This window comes from Sorex fumeus, unplaced genomic scaffold (genome assembly GCF_029834395.1).
Source record: "Sorex fumeus unplaced genomic scaffold, SorFum_2.1 ptg000024l, whole genome shotgun sequence".
NCBI lineage: Eukaryota > Metazoa > Chordata > Mammalia > Eulipotyphla > Soricidae > Sorex > Sorex fumeus.
Window position 1 is genome coordinate 21095828 of NW_026606081.1, and position 12191 is coordinate 21108018.

Consider the following 12191-nt stretch of genomic DNA (forward strand, 5'->3'; position numbering starts at 1 on the left):
GTAGAGACGACTCTGGTTTTGGTTTTGGTTTGGTGTCCCCCCCACCCGCCCACTTTTTTTTTTTCTTTTTAACTCGATTTTGAAGTGAGAGATTGCTTTTTCTGCGATGAAGCTGTAACGTAGCAACGGAAGGACCGTTGGGGGCGGCGTCCTGGACAGCCCCAGCCGGCGGCCCGCGCGGCCACCGCCAGCCACTGCACTCTAGAACGTTCTCCCGGCAGCCCTGGGACCGTAGCAGGGGGGTGGGGGTCTCTCTGCGTCCCTCTGCTGCATCTAGAACGTTCTCCGCAGCCTCGGGGACGAGGGCGGGAGCCTTTCTCTGCGTCCCTGTGCTGGTCGCTTGGCTGCAGCCGAGGGACGCGGCTGACCAGAGCCGACCCCTGCATGCCGGGCTCTGCATGGGGGCCGGGGCCGGGCGGGCGAGGCGGGCTGGCCGGTCTCAGTCCCTCGGACACTCCCTGCGCTTGTACGCCCACAGTGCAGGGCCACTGTTCTGGAGGGCCGGCTCGGCCCCGGACGCGGCTCGCGCGTGGGTGGGTCGCCTCCTTCGAAGCTTGGACCTTGCTTGTTTTTGGAGACTTTGGTTGACCCCTGCGCCCTCCCCTAGTGCAGACCTCCGCCGTGCTCACCCCGCACTCCCGGGACAGACTGACCCTGTCTTCTCTTCTCTCCCGTTACTGGCTCTCGTTCTCACCCCCGTTCACCGCGCAGGGCATCCCTCAAGCCGTCCTCCCTCCGTTACCAAAGAGGCCTGCTCTTGAAAAAACCAACGGTGCCACGGCAGTCTTCAACGCGGGCGTCTTCCAGTACCAGCAGGCCCTGGCCAACATGCAGCTGCAGCAGCACACGGCGTTCCTGCCGCCAGGTAGGCCGTGGGCCGTGGCGCTCCCCCTCCCACCCTGCCCGTGACCCCCGCTCTGCCCGCGGAAGCCGGGCGCTCCGGCCTGGCAGCGCGTGTCACCCCCGCTCGGGCCTCTCCGCCCGGCCCCACGGTCTGGCCCGACACCATCCTGCTCTTCGGGCCCTGCGCCCACCCCGGGGGCCACTTGAATCCTACGGAACGGCCCTGGAGGCTTGGCTGGCCCCCTCCCCCGTCGGGTGTCGGGGTCGAGGATGCGAATCCTGCCCTGCCCAGAGCACCCCGGAAGCAGAAGCCCCGGGGCCCTGAGGCCCTCGTCCTCCTGGCAGTGACCTGTCCGCCCTGTGGCTGCACTTGGCCCCGCTCTCCACACAGACACCCCAGGGCTCACTGGCCAGACCAGCCGCTCCTTGGCCTGCCCTCTCCGGGAGGAGCCTGGGTGGGCCCATCAGAACCGCCAGGGGCCCATAGCCCCCGGGCTCCCGAGGGAGGGCCCACAGCCCTCCTGCCCATCTTCGCTCACGTTCTTGTGGCCTGAGGTCTGGTGCGCTGGGGGCTCCCCCCGCGACCCTCAGCCTGGTGATGGGGGTGTCCACGACTCAGTCTCCACAGGCACTGAGTGCTGCCCCCTGCAGAGCATTCCTAGGAAGGCAGGCGAAAGAGCTCTCCACACCTGCACCCACACCTGCATCTGTCCTCACATCTGTTCCCTCACCTGCACCTGTACCCTCACCTACACCCACACTCGCACTTGTACCCACACCCGCACCTGCACCCTCGCCTGCACCTGCACCCTCGCCTACACCTATACCCTCACCTGCACCCACACCAACACCCACACCAGCACCCACACCCACACCTGCACCCACACCCACACCTGCTCCCACACTCACACCTGCACCCACACCCACACGTGCACACACACCTGCACCTGCACCCACACCCACACCTGTGCCCACACCCACACCTGCGCCCGCACTGCAGTTATCTGTCTTACTCCTGCATCTGCATCTGCATCCGCACCTCCACCTGCACTCACACCTGCCCTGCTCCTCGAGTTTCCCCATGTCTTCACTTTTCCTCATACCTGTTCCCCCCCACACCTCCTGCCACACCGGGGCCAGCCCCCACCTGCACCTTCTCCTCCTGCTCCCTCAGTTCCATAGGCTTCAGGCTCTGAAAGCAGTGCTCAGGACCTAGGTTAGGTCTGTGAAGTCTCAACCCAGGCTGCTCTGGGCACCCGCAGACCTGACGGGCTCTCGGGAGCAGGAGGTAGGGGGATTTGTGGGCATGGGGGGTTTACGGAGGGATGGGGATAGGGTAGCTTTCAGAGAGGAGGAAGGTTCCTGGTTTGTCACTTCTATTCCCATGAAACCGATTCAGGTTGGGGTTTTTGTTTTGTTTCCGTAGTTTTGGTTTCAGTTACTGGGCCACACCTGCCGTGCACAGGGCTTGCTCCTGGCTCTGTGCTCAGGCTCGCTCCCATCGGGCAGGGGGACCCTGTGTGGTGCCGGGGGTCCAAGCGCCCTGCCCACTGTCCTATCCTCCGACCCCTGGCCCGTCTCAGCAGGCCCGATTCTCTGTGGTTGTGATCTCTGTCCCTTTGCTCTTCTCCTGGGGAAACGGCAGCTATTTCCCAGGGTTCCGTCCTAAATGGCTTTTAAACTCGGCACATTCTTTTCCAGGCAGGCTTAAGAGCAAAAGGAAGAGTGAGCGCTGAGTAGGGATTTTTGTTTGTTTTAATTGAATCACCATGAAATGCACAATTGCAGAGCTATTCATGGGCTTCAGTCAATGATTTTGTTTTTAAGCTGGGAGCTTCTTTGGATATGAATTTTGACAATGATTTAATTGATAGTGAATGTAATTGATCGTTTCCGTCTGAAAGGATATCAGTTGTTTTTACAATACCTTAAATCAGCTTTATAACTTCTTACCATCATCAACAGGCTTGAGTTATTACATCTAAATTCAAACCAAATCATCCACCAAATCTCCATGATAATTCCTTTCCTCTGTTCCTCTCCTCCTTGAAATCCTTTTAACTGCACACATCCTGCTTAGAAATCACCTTCCCTTTATTCCCTGCATCCTTCACACAGATCAATCAGAAACTGTCCAGTGTGTGATTACAGCATGCTCTCCTCAGAAACACGCCTGTGACCCCCACCACCCCCCGCCTCTGGAGCTGCGCAGGGCGAGGGTCCCCCGCCTCAGTGAGGGGGAGCTTCCCTGCAGGCTCCCTGGTCAGCACCACGGCCGTCCAGAACCCTGTTGTCCTTCGAGTCGAGGCCTCCCTCAGCCTCACGCAGCTGCCCATGCCTCTGTGCCGAGGAAGCCCCCTCAGAGACCCCTCAGGCCCGGCCCAGGCTGAGAGCCGGAAGGATCCGCAGGAGGCGGGAGCAAGCTCAGGCCCGTGCTCGCGCGTCCGAGACCTGAGTTCTGGCGGGTGTCGGGAACGGGGCTCCCTGGGTGCCGTTTCCAGCGGCCCCAGCTGCCCTCTGGCCTCCAGGCCGCTGGCCTCAGACTCGGCCCCACCTGCGTGGCTCAGCGGTGGTAGCCTGGGGCAACCCCAGCCCTGCCTCTGCTTCCCCAGCGGGCTCCGTCCTGCGGCTGCTGAGCTTAAGCAGTGCCAGGTCCGAGAGAAACGGCGCCTGAGACAGTCTTGGAGAAAGACCCCCCAGCTCTGTCCTTGGGGCAGCGCCAGTCCCTGCGTAGAACAGGTTCAGGTTCTGGATCGTACCTGCAGATTCTTCCCGGACGCACTTGCTTTTGCCCAGGCGAGTGTCACGGATGTCCCGTGAAGGGCTTTAGGGTTTTGACTTTTAACTTTTTTGGTTTTTAACTTTTTTTTTAAACTTTTTTTTCCCCCTTTGGGTTTTTAACTTTTTTCTTTTCTCTTTTCCGTATGTTGAATTTTTAGAGCATTTGATTTTCCAAATTATGCTAAGACCTCACCCAGCCATCAGTCAGCCCCTTCTGTTTCCCCAGAGACCGAGGGACCAGCAGGGGTCTCGGGGAAAGTCTGTCCCTCGTTCCCTCCAGCTGAGTTCCAGCGAACTCGGGTGGGAATGAACTGAACCCCAGTGAAGGAGAGTGGAAGTCTGGTCCCCTTCCATGCAGAGGGTCGGTCTTGTGACCCGCCAGGCACACGGGCCAAGTGTAGCTCCACCCGGACAGACCCCGCTCACTGCCCGGCCAGCGCAGCCTCGCGGTTCCTGAGGAGCAGGCAGGCCTGGGCCCCTCCCCGCAGAAGGCCCTCGCCTCGGCGGCCGCTCGGCCCCAGCTGCGGCCCAGGCACTGGCTTTCCCCGGAGACGGGCCCAGGTCCCTGCGGGCGGGGGCGGGGTGCTGTCGGTTCCACGCCGTGTTGCTAGAATAACCATTTTTCTTCTTTGTTCAATGAATCTCCTAATGACACGTGTGATGGGACGTTTTAATTCTCTTCCCTTTCCAAACCCGCCTTCCTGTGTCCATGCATGCTGCAGGCTCGATTGTGTGCATGGCGTCCGCTCCAAGTCTTGGTAGGTCCTCTCTTTCTTGATTTTCTCGACCCCCGGTGCCCCTCACAGCCCCTCAAAATCCACCGCTGATCTCACCTGCCCACCGACACACCCACCCTCGTACTAACACCTGTCAATTAAACGCCACTTCCGATTTAATTGACGCGGACACCTACCAGGGCCCGTCCCGCCCGTTGACCTGCGTGCCCGGGGGTGGATTTTGATCGGACTCTGAGTTCTGCTGTGTAGAAGGAAATCGGTCTCCTAAAGTGATGTGCTGTGTGTTTGTAACGGTGGATAAGAAAGCCTCTCTCCCTCCCACCCCAAAACCACGGCTGAAGTAGGCCCTGACGTTTGACTTAAGATTTTGAATGCCCAGGAGCGCTGGATAAAGTTCTCATTTCTGACATAGCAAAGTAAGCGTGTTTGTGTCGATTTTCTTGATTTGATGGTAACGAGCTTTTTTTTTCCCCCTCTTTTTTCTCCCCCGCCCCCTTCCCGCTCTCTCTGGAATGTCGTCCCGCTTTGCGCTGCGGTTGCATGTCACTCGCTGGGATGTCCCTCCACGTGGCTTCTCGCTGTGGTCGACCCTGTGCCCGCCCGTCTCCTCCGTCTTGCCATGGCCCTTACCGCTCCACTCTTCCGTATGTTTGCTTATATGATTTTCCCTCCGAAAGTTCCCATGGTGCACGGCGCTACGCCAGCTACTGTGTCCGCAGCGACAACATCTGCCTCCAGTGTGCCCTTCGCTGCGGCAGCCACGGCCAACCAGGTTTGCTCCTTTACAGCTTTCTTCTTAAGCCCGATCTCGGGGCCGGCTGCAGGCCTTGCACACGGGGCCCTGGGGAGGCCAGCGGGGGCTGTCCGGGGGCTTCAGCATGGGGGTCTCCAAGGCAGCTCTGTCGGCCTGCACCGCCCACCGTCAGGCCAGGCTCCCTCTGCTGAGACGGGCCCGCACACGCCACGCTCCTCGGCCACACGCTGCAGGGTCCTCTGTGAGAGCCCCTCAGGCCGCCCCTGTCTCCACGTGCGCCGAGCTCGCAGTAGGGACGGGGCATCCGTGACCACTGCCGCAGGCCAGTGTCAGCCTCTGCCCGGCCCTGCCGTGCTCCCCAGGCACTGCTCAGGCTGTTCTGAGAACTCAGCCCATGGCCCAGCGCACCTCGTGCTTGGCCGGGACGGCCCCCGAGGGGGCTGATCCCCCAGGTCTGTCCACAGCCCCACCACGCGAGTGTCCTGGCTCACGGCTGTTCTGGTCTCAGGGGATCTGCAGGAGAGGTGCTGCCTTCTGTTTCGGGAGGTCAGACTCGGGACTCTGAGCATGACAGTTTTAAGATCAGTTTTGATTGTTTTTGGATCATAGATTGTGTAACATGGTCAGACCATGCTGACGCTTGTGGTACTGACACAGAAAGTCACTGCAGACCCTACCAAAGTACCCAGACCTCCCCCTGTCCCCATGTCAGCGTCCAAGGACATGATGGTCGAGGACCTCGGGGTCACAGCAGAGCGAGGTGGAGAGTCCAGCTCGAAGGAACCCCAGGCTGAGGCCCTGGGAGGGGACCTGGATGAGCGCCACCCACATGGGTGCAGGCCCCGCCCATGCAGGAGTAGGCCACGCCCATACATGTGCAGGCCCCGCCCACACGGCCCTCTGGCCTCATCTGAGAAGCAGGTTTTTCCCCCGGAGCACCTGGCCTCCCAAGGCAGTGACCCGTGTGCATTATGGCGTGTGAGTGAGGAGGCTGTGGGCGTGACCCGTGTGGGCACAGGTGAGGCTGGACGCCTCGCTGGCTGCGTGCAGCAGTGGGATGGGGATGGGACGGGATTGCAGGGGCCTTTCCTTCGCATTGTGCTGTGACCATCTCATGCATCATCTGAGCGAGAGCCCAGGAAGGAACCCGTGCACATGCAAACACACACGTGCTGTACACGTGCACAGATGCACACCATGCCTCACATATGCATACACACATGCTGTACATGCGCACACACATACACGTGCTGTACATGTGCAGATGCACACTGTGCTACACATGTGCACACACATGCTATACATGTACACATATGCTGTACGTGTGCACACGTACTATACATGTCCACAGATGCACACCATGCTGTACACGCACACACAGGTACTGTACATGTGACACAGTGCTATACATGCACATGGAGGCACTTACAGGCTTTCCATGCCCACAGATGCACACACAGGCTGTACATGCATGTGGTGCACATGGCTGTTTCTGCACAGAGACACACAAATCATATGTTGATGCACACGTGCTATACATGTGCACACATACACGTGAGACAGTGCTGTATGTGCACCCGGATGCACACATGGACTGCATGCATGTGGTTGCACACACAGGCTGCACATCGGGCTATACATGCACACGGGTGCACACTCGGCTGCACATGCACACGGGTGCACACGTACTGTGACTGCATATGCGCGTGATGCCTCCAGCACTAGTGCTGCGCCTGCATGTCTGCTCCGGGCCCACTGGCCCTGGGCATCGCTGCTGCTCGAGCCCCCAGGTCTGTCCACAGCCCCACCCTTGAGGCTTCCACGTCCTGGCCCGCAGGACAGGTAGGACAAGCTCCCTCACGCCCAGGTGCACGCTGCTGTGAGCTGGTCGAAGTGTGCAGTGATGCCCGGGGGGGGAGGGGCAGGTGGAGGCCGCACAGGTCCCCTCGCTCGGCCATGGCCTGTGGGACGTGGAAGCCTCAATGTGGGGGTGAGGTCTCGAGGGCCCCGGGAGGGGGCAGAGGCCTTGGAGCAGCTCCTCCGGTGCCCCCGCCTGGGCTGGCCGCTTCCCCCTCTCTGGGGACAAGCTCAGCCGTGGTCAGGTTCGCCCTCGGCAGCTCTCCTGGGGTTACTCCCCTCTGGGTATCAGTCCCGCGCGTCTCGTGGCACTCTACTCGGCGCGCCCACGTTCGGGACCCTGTGTGCAGGCGTGTCGGCCCACGTGACCGTCTCCTGCTCCTGCTCCCCGTGGCTGGGTCATTGGGCACTCCAGCACCCAGCACGGTCCAGATGTGGGCAACCTTGCCGACAGCCCCAAGCAGGCCCAGCCACTCTGGCACTCGAGGACAAGAGCCTCTTTGCGGAATTTCACTTTTCCTTAAAAACGTCCAGTATTGAAATGTTCGGCTCTTGATGGTTGGCTTGCTGGCCCGGGTCACTCATTAAGTCATTTTTTTATTTACCAGATACCCATAATATCTGCCGAACATCTGACTAGCCACAAGTATGTAACCCAGATGTAGAACTTTCATCAGTAAACAGTAAGTCCACTTCAAGGGTGTCACACAGCCTCTGTGTGCGGCCTCTGGGCAGTCACAGAACATGGTGGTGGGGGTTGGATTTGGAATTGTCTCCCATGGTTCTGTCATGGCGGGTCATGGGAACACACCGTGGAGAGTTCTGAGCCTTCCACGTTGCTGTCGTCTCGTCTCGCAAGAGACAGTCATGGGGAAATCCTGCTGCTAACCACGCTGGGAGCAGGCATGCAGGAAGGGAAAGTAGGAAGCGTCAGGCCCCAGCGCGGGGCGTGTGCTAAGGCCACTCTGCTCCCCATAGCATCCTCACGGGGCCGCACACGTGTGCCCTATCGCAGTCCCGTCCTCGTGTGTGCGTGTGCCCGTTGGCTGTATCACAGTCCCGCCCCCGTGTGTGCATGTGCACACGTGTGCCCGTCGGCTGTATCACAGTCCCGTCCCCGTGTGTGCGTGTGCCCGTTGGCCCCGCCCCCCCTCCCCATGCGTGCGTTTCCAGAGGCCCAAGACAGCACCCGGCACCACACTTCAGAACCGCAGGCTTCCGGTCTGCAATTATAAAAGTGGCTCTGGTACTTTGCAGTGGCCAGTGGCTGTCCCTCAGCCCTGGAGCCTGTCCCCTCCCCACGCCTGCACACGGCCTGCCCAGGCGTCAGACACAGGCACCCGTTCCTGGCATGGAAAAGAGCCATAGCGCTGGAGCCCCGATCTGGCCAGGCGGGGCTGCACCCCCGCCTGCTGGGCTTGTGACACCCGGGCCCCAGGCGGCAAGGTTGAGCCTGAGCTGCAGGGGACGCTGGCTGAGGGGTGCGGGTGGAGGGTCTGGTTCCCGTGGCCCCAGGGCTGTCGCCCGGCCGCCTTTGCGCTGGCGCGGGTTGGGCACCCGCCCCGCACCGCGGTCTCTGACCTCGCGTGTCTCCCCTCCCAGGTCGTACTGAAGAGGAAGGGACAGTGTGCTTGGATGGAGGAGAGAATGAGAGCGAGCGAGACCATTAGCCATATTGTATATACGTCAAGTGACACCCACCGACACCCTCAACCACAGACATCACCTCTTGCATGAGACCCAGAAGGCCGGGCCGGAGCCGCACACTGTCGCCTGACGCCTCGGACGTGGCTCGGTCCGGGTGCGAGGTGGCGCTCCTGCCCCTCAGACCACCGCCGTCTTAGTTCCTAGCACAGTTTGCTCGCGAGGCGCGCCGGGGTGGGTCCCCTGCCACCCGGCCGCCTCGGAGGGCCGACCGAGGTGACCACGGTTCTGGTAGCATTGGTACGCCTGTAGACCAAGATATAATTTTTTAAAAACTAAGTTTATTTCTTTCAAGGTTTACAAAAACAAAGGTGCACCTTGTATTTGCAATCGCCGTTGCCGCGGAGAGCGCGTGCCGTCGTTTCCGTTTGAGAGAGAGAGTTCTGGTGTGAGATTGTGAGGCGTGGTGGGGGTCTGACCGACGAATGTGCCAAGCAGGGCCGCAGCTGTGTGTCTTCAAAGCACATCATGGCTTAAGGACCATGTTGTCAAGGATTCTCATGAAGTGCCATAGACTGCATCAAATCGAGTATTATTTCTTCAGTGTTACTTTCCGAGCCCGGGACTCAGCAGGCAAAGGGCACCATTCTTTCTTGTTTTGTTTTGTGTTTTGAAACCAAAGCTGTCTCAGAAATGGCCAACTTAATCGCAGCACTCACGGGCAGCACAACACACACACTCTCGAGACAGACAGACTCACACCTACTGGAGATATATAATAGATAGATAGAGAGATATATATAAAGTTATTTTAACACATCGTCGTGGACTATTCATGCCCACTAGACCGTCTAACACGCCACTTCAAAAGGGATGTGCCATTTCTGAGACACGAGGACAAAAGAGATGTTTGAAGACGTTATTTTGCTTCTATTTATAGCTCTGTGAAAAGTCAAAAGACTATAAATGCTTTGCAGAAATGCTTTTTCATTTGCTCACCAGTCACATTTAACGGTAAGAGTGACTCTAAAAGAAGCAAGCAGGTCTGTCATCAGATGCATGAAAAAACCAAAAGAGTTGAAAACGGAAACGTTTGATGAGCCTAGCCACTGGGTGGGTTAAGTACATGGGTGAATTTTATATATTTTTGTTGTTGTTGTGGTTCAGATTAACTGCTTATAGCCTTAGAAAGCCTTTTACAAAATTTTAAGAGAAATAGATGTGCATTCAGTTTTTAAGAATGGATTTATCCAAAGGAAGTCTTTTCTTTGCTTTCTTTCCTTTCTGTCTTTTTCTTTTCCTTGTGGTGTGGATGTCGCAGCTAGGCAAGGGTATTTTTGCTCTGTTCGGCGGTTCTGGTTCTGCAAACAGCCGGGCGGGGGCGTCACTGGTAGTCGGGAGTGGGGAGGGAGAAGTGGGGTTCCCTTGCAGAACCCCCGTACTCCCGCGTTTGCTGCAGGTTTTGATGCTTGGGAAAGAAGCTTTCTAGTTCCAGACTGGTGTCGATTTTACTGATTGTACTGTGCATCTATTATGCCTTAGCTACATTACGGGTTGGAGCCCATACCAATGTGTCCCAATCGTGTTCAGAGAGTGAGGGGTCTCACGTTATTGTAGTTAGTGACATTAGAGAATAGGACTTATTTTTCTTGTTAAAAGGTAGATTTTCATTTCCTACATTTATTAGATTTCATTTTCTATTAACAATTGAATACCATTTCAGTTTATAGACTATTGTTTTATTAGATGTTACCGTTGAATTTTTTCAAAATACAAAAAAAAAACCCTTAAAGGTAGTTTTCCTTCATAACATACTCAGTTTTGAATTACATGTAGTGTCATATGAATATTCGTATTATTGTTAACTAAATGATTTATATTTTACTGATTTAATATTAAAGTGTAAGAATGTCAGTCTTGTTCTTGTCTAGTTTTCATTAAAAAGAACAAAGATCTTTTATATGGATATCTTATAAATATATAATCATTGCTAAGTAAGAAGTTCTGTTGTTGCTATTGCAACAATCCTGGCAGACAATTGAGTAATATTTTGATGATTTATTTTGTTTGTAATTAGTTATTATAAGAAGATCTAGATCCTAGATATTAGAATAAAATTTATTTTCTACTGTATCCATTTCAAATGTTAAAGTATTGTTTAATATTTTTGAAATCCCTGAATATCAGGCCTTGTTATAAATAAGCTGCATAATCAATAAATAGAACAAGGGACTTTTTGTTGATAATCCAAATACTCCAAGTTTACGGAAGGAGAATGGTAGCGTGTGTGCAACTCCCGAAGGCCAGCTATGCTGCCTGCAGTGGGAAGCGTGTTGGAGCGACGCGAGAAGCCGACTTTTTGCACTTCTGTATATAGTCAAAGAGAGAACCTGTATAATAGTAAGATCTTATTTTGAATAAAATGTCTATAATTCCCCGGAGTTTTGTTAAGGCTAGCAGACAGCAGACCGAGCAGGATCCCTCGCGAAGGTGTCCGCGCCCCAGTGTGCCCTCGCTTTTGTGCACAGCTTGTAGTTCGCCAGGATATTCTCCGCGGGAAAGAAACGCCGCCCGCCCGGGTCTCAGACCGACAGACTCCACGGGGCGAATCCGCCCGAAGACCATCACCAAAACAGCAGGAACTTCAACCATTGAGGCGCAGCCATGGATCAGAAACTCCTGACATTTTTCAGAACTACTGCATGTTTAAAACTTCAACAACAACTACAACAAAACAGAGAAAAAGGACGATACTTAGGACACACTCAAACCTGTTTCTGCCAACCCCGGTGGTTTCTTGCTCACACACACACACACACACACACACACACACACACACACACACAGAATCTTCAGGACAATATTGCCTTTCACAAGATCTCGACCATCTGCAGGCAAAGCGAACAGCTCACCGTAGCTCTAGTCGTTATGTGATTGGTTTTTAATTGCTATAGGATCCTGTTCTTCCAGCAGGGGAGGGGATAGAACACAGTTCAGATTGCACGGTTTGACTTCCCTCTGAGAAGCACTAGACATGGCAGAGTGGCCAGGCAGGCACTTGAATCTGCCTCCAGCCTCCCCCGGCTGGTGGCCGAGTGGCACTTACCAGCACCCCTGCACACCTGCTGAAAGAACAGACGCTTGGTTTTACTATTATGTAATCAAAACTTACTTTCTGCTTGTAGTTGCCTATAAATTACGTATTTTGTCTTGGGCTGCATTTTGTTTTATGCTTATTTTATTATCACTGCAGTAGTTGGCTTTGCTGTATGGAAAAATAAAGTGGAATTGCCCTAATAAAACTTCTCTTTCTTAAGTATATTTGAGTAGCTGAGGTTGAAGTGTACGTTCTTTCCTGCGCCTCCCGAGCATGTGTGCGTGTTTGTGCCTTTGACCCGTGTTGACATGGAGTGATGTGCCATGGAACATGGTTTTCATGGCATGGAGACCCCCCCCACCTGTGGCGGGCTATGGTCACAGCCTCTCTGTTGAACCCTGAGGGCATGTTGGGCTCAGTGTCTCCTGAGTGCCCAGTCCACTTCTGACACTGTCTGGGAGAATTACAAGGCCAGAAA

At 55.7% G+C, this 12191-nt stretch overlaps 1 protein-coding gene across 11 annotated transcripts in view; it reads left to right on the forward strand.

Annotated features, from left to right (window-relative positions):
* MBNL1 (muscleblind like splicing regulator 1) overlaps positions 1 to 11937 on the forward strand; it is a 61684-nt gene extending 49747 nt beyond the window's left edge. For 4 of the 11 annotated variants that reach the window (XM_056113872.1, XM_056113876.1, XM_056113873.1 and 1 more), the window contains 5 exons: positions 712 to 865; positions 4347 to 4382; positions 5039 to 5133; positions 7581 to 7655; positions 8575 to 11937. In XM_056113872.1, the coding sequence (XP_055969847.1) occupies positions 712 to 865; positions 4347 to 4382; positions 5039 to 5133; positions 7581 to 7637 (342 nt within the window). In that variant the 3' untranslated portion in view covers positions 7638 to 7655; positions 8575 to 11937. The remainder of the gene's footprint in view (positions 1 to 711; positions 866 to 4346; positions 4383 to 5038; positions 5134 to 7580; positions 7656 to 8574) is intronic. The other 7 variants (XM_056113874.1, XM_056113878.1, XM_056113875.1 and 4 more) reach the window with 2 other exon arrangements.
* Positions 11938 to 12191: the final 254 nt, after the last annotated feature.